Raw genomic sequence first — 15,389 nt, forward strand, 5'->3', positions numbered from 1 at the left:
TTTCAGGGACAGGAAAATTTTATCAAGACAAACATTGTCTTGTGCTGCTACAATGGATTCCCTTTACAGAAGGCAGAAGGCCCTTTTCCTCTTCTGTAGCTTACAGCTAGGTAACAAGCTTTTATTGAAAAGTAAACAGATAACTGCCTCTGACAGAAGATTGTGGCAAAAATGTAAGAAATATTAATCCTCTCCTCTTATCAATTAATTTTTAACTTTGCCCAATTAATGCATCAAACCAGTGAAGTAAAGATCCTTAGCTCAGATTCAGCTATCAATTTGCATTGTATCTGCAAGCAAAGATTATTCCCTGGACACAGCTGTGTTAGGAAAACCCTCTAACTTTGTCTTAAAGCAAGTTCTGTTGTACTCAGGACGATTCCTTTAATCAGTTTACGCTTTAACTGGCAGGGAAAACAGAATACAGCTAGTTTCTGGCCCCTAGTGAGAAACTAGTATTTCTCATGCAACAGGCAGCTTTCCACAGCAGGATATTTAAATCCTCACTGATTAGACAACTTCTGCCTCATCAAGGCATAATTCAAGCAATAACTCTGGAACATATGCATAAATGAAAACAAAGATAGAGAACTGCTGCAGCACAGCACAAGGTCCGCCTGGCCTGGTATTGCCTGTTTACTAATAGCTGATAACAGACGCTCAGGGGGAGAGCACAACACTTGTTTAGTGTATGCCTTCTCCTGCCCTCTATCAAATAAGCAGTTCAGTTATGGCCTAAGCTAGGGCTGTATCTGGGTATCCTACTGAAACTACTGTTTGAATACCTTTCATGGGTTCTGTGCTCCCTTATACTTCTGCTGCCTTGAGGTAAGGGTTACATAATCATATTTTGGGACCAAAGGCGTATATCCAAATGTTACTCATTACCATATGTTAATCCTCTCCATATGGCAAGTGACATTCTGGTCCCACTCCTAGTTTCACAGAGTAATGCAGACAAGACTTCCTTGCAGTCTTTGAGAAAAAAAATCAGCAAGGTCAAATTTAAACTAAAGCATTTTTAAAAATGCCTTGCAACTCTGTTGCAGAGTATGGATGCAGCTTTTCTGAAACTGCTGCTTGCTAGCATTTTCTCTCATTATCAGTACAGAGTGATACATAAGAAAAAACAAATCACCTAACTCACTATCCGCAAGAATGAACAGTAAACATTCCAAATAAGAAAGGGAGAAAAGTCAGGAAAGGCTCTTGGCTCAGAACTTGAGTTTTGTTATTTTTTTAATCACAAGCATTATGTAGGCACCAGAAACCTATCGTTTTGAATGCTGGCCTAATGTTCCCAAAGGAAAGGGGCTCAGGAACTGTGTTGTTATTTAAGAAAGTATTTTCATATGTGTGCATGATCTATTAAGATATATTCTGGAGTCTGCGTACAGGTTAAACTCACATAAATAAGCTTCACAATTCAACCTCACAAGAGTCACACCTGCATTGTGTGGCGAAAAAACTTCCCAGTTCTTAAATTTACTGAGTATCCTTTATGTCTTGTTACAAGCAGCAGTGACGCATTATTCTTTATTACTCTCTCCACATCAATAATGATTTAATAAAACTATCTTATCTCTTCTACAGTCATCTCCACTTCAAACTAAAAAGTCTTTAGTGTTCTCTCATTGGCAAACACGTTATGCCAGCTATTCATCCTGCTGTCCTCCTTTTGATACTATTTTAGGTCTACTGTTTTTGAGACAGGCTCCTGACCTAGCACATCAGAGGCCTAGGTATCAGAGGTATGCTCAAGGTTAAGAGGCACTTAGGTCATAAGGCACAAAGAAAAAGCAAGTCAGCAGGGCTACGCCTTAGATTATTGCTGATACAGCATTTGACAGCAGACTTCAAAGTCATCTAAGAATTGTTTGCGAGGATGGACAAAACGAAGAGCTGTATCCTGAACTTCTTCCTTCAGTATACTCGACAAGGAAACTTGTCATATTTTCCAACTCACACATCAGTGTGACCCATTTCTCACTGGAAGTTTTGAAGGAATACAGTAACAGAACATTCTTCCAGGAAGAAATAATTCTGAGGATGCACTATGCTTTAATTGAGTAGCCTAGCATATCCGTGTAATGTATCTTGGTGCTTTACCAGTGGAAAAACTCCCTGAACCAACTTACTTCATCTTGTAATGACTCTTCAACTTGTTCATCATAGTCTTCATCTTGTCTTTTCACTAAATTAAAAAAACAAATATTAAACTGTTACATTTCTACAGTGCATATGGAGTCTGCGAAAGGGAAAAACAGATCAAGAAACAAAATTAGAAAACAGGAATCAGTAGCTGAAGATGCAACAGGAATTTTCTGTCTTTCAGAAGCTTCAAAGAGCTTTCACGGAAAAACAAGTATAATGAGACAGCTCAGTTTAGGAATGTCTAAAAGTGCATGAAACAAATACACACACCAGCTTGTCCACGACAAGAAAAGTGCATAGAAATAAGAAACTACCATTGCTTTAAGAGAACTTCAGATGAAAAAAACCCACATAAATTACACCATAGACATGTGCACTGTCTTCAAGTAAATCTGACCATCACGTTTTGATTAAACTACAGTATTTCTGCAAACAATGTCATTTTCATTCGTCCAGAACTTACAAATATAATTCATGGATTCTGTCACTTCAAAGCCCAATTACCTCACATAAATAAGCAAATTAAAGAAATCTGAACTAGGGTGTTTTTTGTGTGTTCAGAAATTATTAGGAGTTCTGCTTTTAAGAATAGCCATTATCACGTTAACAGGAATTCGTGTTAACTTACCCTGTCTTAATTCTTGATTTTTAAAGTGCTCTTCTAGTTTTCCTTTCAATATTCCTCCAAGTTCTTCAAAGTGTTCATTGTTAAGGCACCCATCTCCCATTACCTCAATGCACTAGTGACATAAAATGATTGGGTTTTCAGCTTTAAGTTACATGAGCAGTCTCAATGAAATCTAAGTACACAGAGAATATTAATACATGCTCTGCTTTAAGTGAAATAATACTAATAGAACATTCATATTGTAATCAATGCTCAAATTATACAAGTAAGGCGTAGTACCACTGTACACTTCATGCACATAACTTCAATTTATCATTTGTGGTTAAAATGAGCAAATCTGGTAAATATTTTAAGTTAATACTTCAGTATCTTGGTTGTTACAAAAAAGTACAACTAAGTTTTTCAATCAGCTATAACAACATCTATAGTCAAACCAAAACTCATGTAGAGAAAGCCTTGCATTTCTTCCAGCCATTTAAATGAACAAACACATGTCCTTTCTTACCGTAAAAAGCTATTAACAGTAATGCCACAAAACTTTTAAGAAAAAAATGTTACCTTCGCAAAAGAATGCATTATTTCTGAAAGAACATCTGAATCTGGTTCTGTCCCAATGGCTTTGATGAGCGCATCACACATGAAGTGCCACATCTGTGTGAGGTACTCCGGCCCACGAACTCTAGCGCATTCAAGAAGGAGGGGCATTGACTCTGCTGCTGCCACTCGAACACGTTTCATTATTAAGGAAACAAAATAAATCAATACCAACAGAAAGTGCTTAGAATTTAAGCACCCATCACCATAACAACGTTACTATTTTTCTACCAGAAATTGTTTGGGTTTTTTAATTACAGTCCAGTGCATTTGATTCTTAATTAGATACAGATTAAGATGATAGGATTAAACTTTTTGCGATTTAGAAGTTGTTTTCAAGCCTGTTTCAGGCTATGACAGAAATGCTATTCAAGTTCTCTTTCACTTTGTTGGCACAAACATCACTTTCTATACTGCATGCTTTTAACGTTATAGACATACTTATTTAAAAAGAAACTAGAGGAAAAAGGAGGATATATTGCCTAAAACAGTGTGTAAATCAATGTTCTCGGAAACAATTTCTGCTAGAAAGCAACAGATTATTTTAACACTAACACTTCCAACTCATTTAGGAAAACAGTAAGCATGATTTTGATTCTTCCAAACTAAGTTTCCATTTTCACAGTAGAACTTGTTAACAGGATATCATCATGGAAATAGAACTTCAACAAGGGAACCATCAGCTTTACAACTTGCTCTGTGTACTCCACAAATCCTTCTTTTAGCTCTTTTGCATAGCAAACCTGAAACACAAAGCATGGAAGTGCCACTTAAGGGAAAATACCATTACTAATATTTTTCAACTATGTAATGGTGAGAATGATTGCTAAAAGTTTAAGGTTTTTTTTTTAAATTTATGTTAAAAAAATAATAATAATAATAAAAAAAAAATCACACAATAATCTATTTACCTACCCCCTCCACTGTGGTATTTTAAGAAACCCTGATAGCAGCATCAGTTCTCGTTCAGTACGTGCCTCTATTTTTTAAACTGAATTCAGAATATTTGCAAAAACAAACTACTGTAATAACTCCAACTCCTTAAAAGCTTTGCTAACAAAGGAAAACTATGTGTTCATCTTAAGAATCGAAGCTCTAAACTAAAGAAAGTATTTTTAATCAAGTAAACCCCACACAAAGTGTCCGAAATCCAGACTTAACACTATGAAAGAAAAACAGAACTATTTCATTTGATACTATAAAGAATATTTTTGTGACAAATTTTGGCTTCAGACTCGATTGTCCAGCAATATATAGTTCACCAAAACTGTCCTATTACTTACCAGCATCTGGCATGCAGTCGCTTTTTCTTCAAGGCCTGCAGTTTTAATGCCAAAACTTTGCTGATCTCCCAGGTTTACAAATTCCCAGCCATCATCATCACTCATATTCTCCATATCTTGTGCTGTTATATAGAGGAAAAAAAAAAATCTAAAAGTGCTACAAAATAATTTATTTCAGGATTGTTTAAAGTGAAATATTATCTTAAACCTACTGTCTAAAAGAGCTACTTCAGGTTTAATGGATGCTGTCTTCATTAAAGGTCCCATGACAACAGGAAGGTACTGCTGGAATTCCTTTCCAAGAATTTTACACATTCTGGCCCATGCTGAGATCATGTACGAAATCTATAAAAGAGAATAGAATCAGAAATTTCATGTCCCACTTTTTATTTTAATGCATACTTAAAGCATAAAGAAACAACATTATACAACAGGACATTTTTCAAGAATTTGTCAGCAGTGTGTAAAACTTATTTCAAAGAGAATTCATCCCATATGCCATCCACATAAAAATGCGTCTTTAAAAGACCTGTCCAAAGCCTTTATTTGTAACACTGCGCCGACAGTACCTCTGATCAAATTTGCTATACATGTAAAAATGTGACAGTAGAAGATGTACTTGTAATGCAATCATGACTGTCTTGAAAAGTAAATTTCTTCTGAAATGAGTAATTTCCTGAATTTAAATGATACTACTGTGCCACATTCCTGAAAATAGCAAATAGAGGAAAAAAAAGAGCGCAGTACTGTGTTTTCCTGAAAATAGCAAATAGAGGAAAAAAAAGAGCGCAGTACTGTGTTTTCAGAGGAGTATTTGTTTTCAGATGCACAAGTGAAAATAGCTTGTCACTCATTAGAACAGCTGTCTAACAAGCCTTGTTGAAGTATTTATAACAAGGTGACGGCAAGGGAATAGGTCATACTATGCCAAACAAAGTTGCTACTAATAGACAAGGAACGATTACCCATATGCTGAAATTTCTTCAGCAAATATAGGTCCTGGAAGTCTCATTTCCTAAACACGCTTCCATGAAAGATTCTAAGGCCATCTTAGGGCTATCACTCTCAATTTTTCAAAGACATATCGAACAATTAGTCTGAAGGTGTAATTACATGGTGGGGGGAGAAATTTCACATTTACAAAGAACATTTTTAATACTAACCAATGAGCTACACACTATAAAGAGACAATTTTAACATACCTGTGGATCATCATCTTCTAGATCACTGAAGTCTGTTTGTGTCTTCAATAAGAGCTGCATTACATCCGATGCATCCTGCATGAACTAGATATAGGAAACAACTATGTTTTGAAAAGGCAAATTAAAGGGGTACATTTCTGAGACATAACACCAAATAATTTAAGTGAGCATTCATGTTCAACACACTATCAATACACAAACTAAAGCTGGAAATAGACTGACATGTAGATAAAAGTGACAACAGAAGTTCTTTTTGTGGAAACATCACCAAGTCATTCTTGTCTTCGGCTTCTCCCTATCACTATTCATACACTTGAAAGCAGAGGATTATTTAAATAAAACATAACATAAATAAATAGTAATACTCACAAAAAATAATCTGACAATTCTAACTTCCCCAGATATCCTGCTTACTATTCTGACTTCTTTATGGGACTGGGATCAAAGCTGACAGCATGAGCTATTTACTCATGAGCTAGTAATATTTTAGGTCACATCAGGCACCTCGATGACATTACACCTATCCTCTTTTCACTCCCACGTTCCCAGTAGTCCTCCAAGAATAATTTATTAAAAATTAATTATGTTTAAAATCTGTTTAAAATTTAGCTGCATGAATGGTAAGTTTACTGGTAGTTCTTTTAAGTCAAAGAAAAGGGCTGGTAGTTTTTTGGGGGACGGGGCTGTTAGTATTTTTGTACTATGTACATCATATTATTTTACTTTTAAGTGGGTTTGTCTGTTTTCTTCACTCAATAAAATGAAAATCTGCAAGCCATAATCCAAACTTGCTATGAGAACACCACTTAAACTTATAAACCCCTTCACAGTTTTTTCTCAATACTTTTAGAGACATATTTTAACCAACTTACTATCAAAAAAACCTCCTCTGCTAAATATATCAAGCATCATGACAAACAGGCACTTCAAGTTTGATTATGAGCACATTTAAACTTTTTCAAGCATCTACATACAAAGAGAATGATGCTAAGTTTCCTTTTAACTACATACATTTTACCTGCCATTCTGACACTGCCTAATGCTCCAGTATTTCTTTTAAGGCGAAGAGACCCAAGAAGGAAGAAAAAAAAAAATGCTTGTTGTCAGCATTGTTCAACATGTCAAGAATAACCTAAGTTGCAATATTTTCTTAAGATTCTATTCTGACTTTGTGAATCTAAACAGCAAGACAGTTACCTCAGAAAGGAAAACATGAAGACAAACATAGAAATCAGCAACAACATAGCTATGTTTAACAAGTGAAAACATTAATCCAGCACAGCTTACCTTTTCTTTGCCAACAGCAAGACCAATTAGGCTGATGCATTCAATAGTCTTTCCTCGTAAAAGTCTTAATTCCTTCTGAACAGCATTCTCAACAATGTGTTTTAAAGAGGGCATAAATAAGTCATAATAGGGAACAAACTTCTCCTCTGCTGTATCTGCAACTGATGCAATTGAAGTCACAACTTGCTCCAAAACTAGCTTAGTGCCTTTCTGTATCAACTTGGAAAGAGGAAGAATAAAGCGTTATATTCCTCAAGCACATATTTTACTTAAAAAGCATACATAATCTAAAAAGCTCTCTTGTGTGTACCCTAATTCTTGTCAGTTTTTATCAACATCAGCAGATATGTCTACTGGCTTATTCCAGAAATCTTTCTTTAGCTATACTTATTCCGTATATGTGACAGATTACCCTGTAACTTGTTCAGTATATTATACCTCTTGTAATTTTATCACCATGGTGGAATGAAGATGTTTGACTAAGTTATCCAAGTACGGAATAAGTAGTGACTTTGGACAATCTTCGGTGAAGTTGATCAGCGCTGCAGCTGCATGGGCCTGAACACGCTGGTTGCCTTGATCCTCCATGGTTTGCAGAAGAGCTGCTATCACCTGAAACCAAAGGATTTATTTTCAGAAAAACAAGTTTCAGAAAGGGAGTTTTACCATTTTAGGGTTTTTTTGACTAATTCTACTACTTGCCTTTTCATGAAATTTCTTTTGAAAACCAGGTGCGAAGTCAGTTGCCATTTGTCCAATAGCATTACAAGCAGCGTATCTTACTCTTGGATGCTGAAAAAGTATTTCCCTCAAATAGTTAACAAGCAGTCATGAGAGCAGAAATGAAAATATTTTGAAACAATTAATTGAATTAGACTCACAGGATCCTGAAGGAATAGTAGAACAAAATTAACGATCTCATTTAGAATTCCCTCCATTTGTTGATGGCAACCTTCTGCAACGGCTGAGAGCGCCATCAAGCCAGCGTGCCTGTATTTCCAGTCAGCTACAGATAAGTAAAAAGAAAATAAGTAATTATTATTCATTTTGGAAACTACAAAGCACCACAAAGATAAATCACCTTTTTGACAGGGATGGGACAGGAGGAAGAAGAATGAAGAACAGGAGAGGGAAGGGAAATCGATGCATCTACTTGACTTGTTAAATACTTTTCACCATTCCCCACACATACTTCCAGACATGTACAAAAATTTGAGCCTCTTATCCAGGCCAAATCCAGACCTAGAAAAAAGAAATCTATACTGCTGGTACAAGTAGGTACATGGAACTAAAACCTAAGAATTGCATTGTCATTAAATGAGCTAATCAGGGAACTATCAAGACAGTGTTTCTTTTTCCTTCCTCGCTACTTTTTTTTTTTTTTTAAACGATATCAAAACAGCCTATATTTTCCTCTCTAGGTCAGGAAGGAAAAAAGGTCTAGTGAACCAAACAATATGTACATTCAAAACAAATAAATAATCAGAACTAAACTTTTCAGCAGCCTCCCCAAGACTGTTTAAGAAGAGTATCATTCCATTTAGGGATGTAAAGCTTCCCCTCCCCACCCCACCAAGTCCTATTAGCCTATTCTCAGGGTACTGCGTATTGTTGAAATGTCTTTTTCACATATCACTCCTTTTTCTTTACAAGAAACTTCAATTTATTTTATTTATTTATTTTTATGAAAATCTTTCTCTGTGCTAGAAACCACAGGGATTACAGAAAAGAAAACCAGAAGAACAAATAGGCTTACAAACGACCGGTGGGAAAGGCATGTAACAGAACTTCTTTCCTAAAATAATGTAAGATTTCATTGTTGCTGGTAATGTATTGCATTTCTGGAATGGAGAACACCACAGTTCAGAGTAATGGAATCCTGACACTCAAGCTTCTGTTTGATCAGGATGAGATGAAATACCATCTTGACAGAAGGTGAAGAAGCAGTTTATTTTGCTGCTTGCTACTTAAGTTCACTGGATGTTCCTAGTTAAGCCTGCACCTCTTGTTACTCTCACTATATTACTATTAGCATGAATTCCAGACCTGAAATTAATGATACTGCAAAATGAAACACAATCTTTGTGGTTTGGACCATCTGGCTACCCAATCCAAACCCACAAATTTAAAATTATTACTTTAATAAACATTTGTGAGAGAAGCACTGAGGATAGGAGAAGAAAAGTGTCATTTCTGAGAGTACTGATGTTTTAATCTAAACGTCTTCATCTTTCCTCCCAACTCCCTTCCAGTGAAAGCCTCTGAACCAAACAATACCTATTGCATTTCCCTTTTCCAGACAGAACTAATAGTTATGGAAAGCTCTGACCCCAGAAGAAAGAAAGCATCAGCCATCAACTGCATGACTTCTCCCCTTCGCAAGAGTCAGATCTGACAGCCCTGAGACTTCATGCCTTTCTGTGGGTACTATAAAACTAGGCGTTTGCTAGCCTTGAAGCTATGAACACTGGAAGAGTCAGGTTAATCCATTTCCTTAGTAAAACTTTCTTTACCAAAAAACTTCACCTCAAACAAACTTTCTAAGTGTCCACACTCTGCATGTGGTACCTTGAGCAGTCCTATGTTCCATATCCAATATGGCAACAGTCTCTTTCGGACTGGGTTTAAATCACGCAGGTAGCGAAAGTACTCAGAACTTCTGCATTATCTTCTACTTCAAAGGCTCAAGGCACAGGTCAAGTGAAAGAGCATGCAACAAACGCACAATATTTTTCAGAATGATTGCCTGAACAAGCATTACAGGTATTTTAAGAGGAAAAAAGGCACGCAAAGCAACTGATAAGAACGTATGGAACTACATCATGAAACAAGTATTAAAATCAGCATACCAAAAGACAGTTAGCCTACCACAGACTTCTATATTTTGCGCCACCAGATTACAGGGCAACTTTCAAAAGTTTTCCTCTAAGAGCTGTAATACATTAAAATTTCACTTAAATGTAGCACTTCTGAAGAAAGAACAAAATTGAGCTACGGAATAACAGGTGGCACTTTAGGCACACTTAAGGTACTGTGAGGCACTGTAGAGACAGAATAGAGAGAATATACTAAAGAAAAAAATTCTTGCCTTATTTATATTTAATTCACAGACTTTTTTTTTTTTAAATGTACTGTTCTGTTTTGACATCTCCATTCAGCTGCCAATGTTCCAGAAAAATGCTGTAATGCACTGTACATAAGTTTAATAAATCACAGTCTTAGAAAAGGTATAAACTTCTAAGTTCACAACATTTACCGTTTTTGCTGCTGAAATCAAAAGTGGAAGTGTACGAAAATATATTAAAGTAGCAAAACACAAAGATTTCAGAGGTATCAAAGTTCCTGGAAAGGACAGAATTTAAAAAAAAAAAAAGAAAATGCAGTTACTTACGATTCTGAAGCATTTGCATAATATGTTCTTTAATCATTGGCAAAACGAGTTTTCCTCCAAGGCCACAGGCCATCCTGTCCAGTGCACTCTCACCAGCAACTGCATTGCTAAATAACAGTCACAGAAATATCAGTGGTTTGATATCTCTAATAAAACAAACAGTCCAACAGGGCACAGAAGTGCCCTTTCCTGCAGCTCTAGTCTTCAAACTTTTGCCATTTGAATACACATGAGCTTCCATAAGTCAATAAAGCATACTCACCCGTCAAAACTGGTGGAGGGTAAGTAATTATTTTATGACATCTCCTTTCAGCTGTCCACTTAAACATTTATTATCTGTAGCTTATCGACCAAGTCTAGTACCAAAGAAACTTAAGCCTTACTAGCATTGAAGGTATAGACTGAATTCTGCAAATTACACATACCTAGAAAGCTGAAACTAAATTTGCAACGAATTAAGCAATAATACTGCCATCATCCTTTTATCATGAGAACACAAACCAATTCAGACTTGCTATGACTCAGGTTAACCAGCAGAATTCAAGCTTTAGCACTGCATGGCTGCAGTACCAGTACTCTAGTAGAACATCCTCTTGTCAATGACTCAGGCAGAAAACATCCAGTTCAGGTGAGGAATTTGTGACTCAGTCAGTTCCAGAAGTGAGAATAGCCAAGCATTATCTGTGTAAAGTGACTTGTTCCACACAATAGAATTATTCCCTACAGAAAAGTGAGAAAGTTTCCAGGACACACAGTCCATCCTAGACACCTATGCTGATGGAAAAACTGAGTAATGGTTCAGAAAGGGATGAATCTCCCTCTTTCAATCAGCTGGGTCAGAAATAGAGGTCTTCAAACTATTATAATTGAATCCCCAAGTCTCATTACAAAACAAACAGTCTAGAAACTCACATTCTGTGAACTAAGGCGTTTATGCAAAGATATCGACAATATCATATTTGTCCTTCAGATATGTCATGTTCAAATAAACAGATGCATCGCTAGCAGGACAACAGAGCATGGGCACACAGTTTTGGATTGGAGCAAACTCACTGAAGTTAATGGTAGCATTCATCCGAAATTACATTCCTCGAGCTCTTTCCTCCCACCAATTCATATCTTCAGATGGAGGAAATAAAGATAGTTTATCTTAGAAAAATGACCACAGACCTCCCTGCAATATTTGCAAGGCTTTTGCCAGGGAAAGAGGAAGTTGGATTAAACCTCTCCTCCTTTAGAATTTCACTGCTCTATGAAGTCAGAGCAACAAAAAACTGGAAATGCTAAAATATTCCCTGATGCTTTTGTGTAGGCTGACTCACATCCCCCTGAGTCAGATCCGAACACACCCTAACTAGGCTACAGCCTGATGATTGTTAGCCTGTTTCTTGGACTGCACTGAAATTCCACACTTCTTATGAAGCTACAAAGACTCAAGCACTAGAAGTTAGCATGCACATCAGCTAATCAACAACTCTCCACAAAGTTGAAATTCAGTGCTGGGAGACACATAGTAATATGAGTGAACCTGATAAAAGAAAAAACTAACACCACATATACCATAATCATCAGAAACGAGCTGATGTCCAATGTTTTGTGTTCAGGTCTCAAGCTCTCCTATTACTTGGATGGCCAAAGGAGTTATGTTTCTCCTCTAGGCTAAGGTTGCTGAGCATAACTCGTTTTCTGATCTTTGCTTGCTCTACTTGCAACACGTAATAAAAAAGGAAAAATTTCACACTAAAATCCATAGGCAGCTAACTTGTGTTTCGAAGAACAAAGTTACTCTGCTGACAATAAAGAGAAATTGGCATGCCTCACAGGGATGATTGAGAGTACTTACTAAGCTGCCTACAGCAGCCCATCTGAATAAACTTCCACACCCTGAAAGGCTTGATGAAGATTTGAACTTCACATTCTGTTTCCCCTTGAAGTTAAGCTGAATGAAAAGATTCAAGTACTTGACAAACCTGAATGCAGTGGTGTCTGACAGTTCTACCTATACAGCAAAATTTCAAAATTGAGGAAACAAAACAGGTTAAAAGGGTCTGGTCTACCATGTGAGAGAGAAAAGAAGGGACAGCTTACTTCCAATTTCATAATCAAGGGGAACAAAAATAAGTACTCCAAGTCAAGCACATATTAAACACGTTCTTCCATAAATTCCTACGTATCGGTTTTGCAAGTATCTTTACATGCCTGATACCTAGTTGAAGTCGCTATACAGTTCAGTGGTAAATCAACATCTCTTCTATTGTCTGTCTTCCTATGAAGATCTCCAAGCGTTCTGTGGCAAATTGTTTGGAAACACTAATTATATTTGAGTCTTCAAAGAGATGGCAGATGTGGCAAAAAACATCTAGACTGGTAAATGAACATCCGTGTCTTTACATAAGTGTGGAGATAGTTTTCTCCTGCACTTACTTCTGCTTTCTTCTACTTCATTCTAACTGGACTGAGACAAGAGCAGATGTAACAGGATGTGTAGACAAACCACTGTCATTCTAGTGAAAAGTTGGAGCAAGCTACAAAGCACGCAGGAATAAGCAAATCAGAAAGACTGGACATCTTTAGTAGATCTTTCTCACCTAACACACAACAAGATAAGCTACTGCTAGCCATTCCACAGGATTTAAGATAATAGCAAAATAACAATATTTTTGAGTTAGATGAAATCCAGCAAGGAATTCCACCAAGCTTTCTGATGTCATTCAAAGGTAGGCAGCTTTCTTCTTTAAAATCATCTTTTCAAGGGCATAGATGCAGAAAAATATGAAGAGATTGGTTGTAGATGATTAAACAGGTCACTATCCTTCAGCTTTGGTTTCAGCTAACTTCAGGGTAAGCTCTCAATTTAAAGAGTCAGGAGCACTGACTTCTGAACTGAGTAACATAAATGACAGAAGAAACAAAGATTTGAAAAGTTAAAATAGACAAGGACATGCAACTTGTAGAAGTTACAGCAATACACAAATACTGAAATAATTCACTTATTTGCTGAATAGTACCTAAATAACCTACATATAAACTGTCTGAGACCTGTCATATATACTGCTTATGACCAAGGGAACAAAATTAGAAGCTACTTGAGTAATGCACTGCAGTCATTTGCATCCTGCACTTAAAATCTGCTTTTAGCCATACAGTCTTGATAATATACTGAAACAACTAGTTCCATAATTACCTGTCAAAATCATCATCTTCAATCTCATCTGCATTTGCCCAGTCTTCATCTTCTTCCAAGTCTACCATCATTGCTAGCATCTGAGGAACTGAAAAAAATAAGTTTTAAACTCAGGTTGCCATCTTAAAAAACAGATTCTCAAATAACAAGTGTAAATTTTAAGATCTCTCCTTTCAGTAAATCATTGAAGAAAAAGAATGCTTCTTCCAGTAACAGACAGCCAAGTCTGTCAAACTGCATCACCAATAATTCAGAATAGATTTTCAGAATAGTATTTTCAGAACATTCAAACCAAAAGTAAAAAAAAAAAGTTGTGTATTTCTTACCAAGATCCATAGTATAACATAAGATTTTTTCAAATCATGAAGATCGTAGAGTCAATCCCTTAAAAAAGTCTAAGTTCCTTCAAAGAGTTAAAAATGGTATTATTTGCTTTATGAATTCAGGAATGTGTCATTAATTTTACTGAAACTCTGACATCATACTTTGAATATTTACTGATGAAAGAGACTATATTCATTACAGAATAATAATACTCAACCCTTAGTTTTACTAACATCATAAATTTTGTTAACTATATTTACAGTGGTCACTTCATATAAAGCTTTACTTTTAAAGTAAAGTAGTGGTTTAGAACTCGAGATTTTTCCCCATTTAATGTAAATTTTTGTTTTGTATCACGAAAACATCTTGCACATAATCCAGCAGTTTTCTACTTCAACCTCTGCAGACTGATTCTGTTTGCTCTCCTCAGTAGAAGTCTTTCTAGAGGCAATTACACAATCTTTATCATAACATTCAATTATAATGCAATAAGCAACACCTATTCTGAGTTGTTCTCACAGAAGGAGGGAGTGCAGTGACTTGTCTATTGTATGCCTGCCTGTTCTGGTGCACTTCAGAAGCCCAAGGGGTGAAAAGCGTACCTTGTACTTTGAGAGCAAAGTAAGGTACTCTTAAGTACTCTTTACTTTGTATTACACTAACTGCTCAGAGCAGACATTTGAATTCAACATTGTTTATGCAATAAAACAGTTCACTTGGTCTTGGAAATAAAAGGTTTCCATCACATACTCAACCTTTGAGTTTTAAGAATCTTTTAGGACAGTCTACCACACATCTTGAAGACAGGCATCAGTTAACTGTCCTTCACAGCAAACTACATCAAAAACTAGAAGTAGACCACGCTGCTGCTGCGATTTACTTCAACTAGTTCACTGCAACTGGTGAATTTCAGTATATACTTACACTACTGTAATCTACGACAGAGGCACAACCCTAAGCAAACTCACCTCACCATGTATCTATCTAGACAGATGAGAAACTTCTGGTCAACAACAACAAAAAAATCACTCACTGACAATATTGTGGGGCAAGTACGAAGAAAAGATCACATTATGGATTGACTTGCTTCACATGGCTATGTATCTTCAGCCAGAGATTATAACATAGATGCAAAAACCTTCTGAGAGCTTTTATATACATAGCAAGATAACTTAATGGACACCAGGAACTCTCTAGCATGATGCTCACATGTCAGAATTCTATATACTTACTAGTACTGAAAAGAATTTCCTCAAAAAAGTAGTATTATAGCCCAGAAGCAGACACTCATAAGCACACACATGAAAACGATGTACTGTCACACCTCTGAAATATGGAAGTC

The 15,389-nt window shown here is 36.3% G+C and overlaps 1 protein-coding gene across 1 annotated transcript in view; it reads right to left on the reverse strand.

The window, feature by feature from the left end:
- Window positions 1–15,389, reverse strand: part of IPO5 (importin 5) — a 49,366-nt gene that overhangs the window by 11,865 nt on the left and 22,112 nt on the right. Inside the window, exons 9-21 of the mRNA XM_086611172.1 lie at window positions 13,724–13,811; window positions 10,540–10,646; window positions 8,030–8,154; window positions 7,851–7,940; window positions 7,587–7,760; window positions 7,149–7,367; window positions 5,862–5,945; window positions 4,872–5,004; window positions 4,660–4,781; window positions 4,023–4,119; window positions 3,341–3,513; window positions 2,783–2,894; window positions 2,139–2,194 (exon numbers count right to left, since the gene is read on the reverse strand). Of these exons, the coding sequence (XP_086467298.1) occupies window positions 2,139–2,194; window positions 2,783–2,894; window positions 3,341–3,513; window positions 4,023–4,119; window positions 4,660–4,781; window positions 4,872–5,004; window positions 5,862–5,945; window positions 7,149–7,367; window positions 7,587–7,760; window positions 7,851–7,940; window positions 8,030–8,154; window positions 10,540–10,646; window positions 13,724–13,811 (1,580 nt within the window). The remainder of the gene's footprint in view (window positions 1–2,138; window positions 2,195–2,782; window positions 2,895–3,340; window positions 3,514–4,022; window positions 4,120–4,659; window positions 4,782–4,871; window positions 5,005–5,861; window positions 5,946–7,148; window positions 7,368–7,586; window positions 7,761–7,850; window positions 7,941–8,029; window positions 8,155–10,539; window positions 10,647–13,723; window positions 13,812–15,389) is intronic.

This window comes from Tauraco erythrolophus, chromosome 1 (genome assembly GCF_009769465.1).
Source record: "Tauraco erythrolophus isolate bTauEry1 chromosome 1, bTauEry1.pri, whole genome shotgun sequence".
In the NCBI taxonomy this organism is placed as follows: domain Eukaryota; kingdom Metazoa; phylum Chordata; class Aves; order Musophagiformes; family Musophagidae; genus Tauraco; species Tauraco erythrolophus.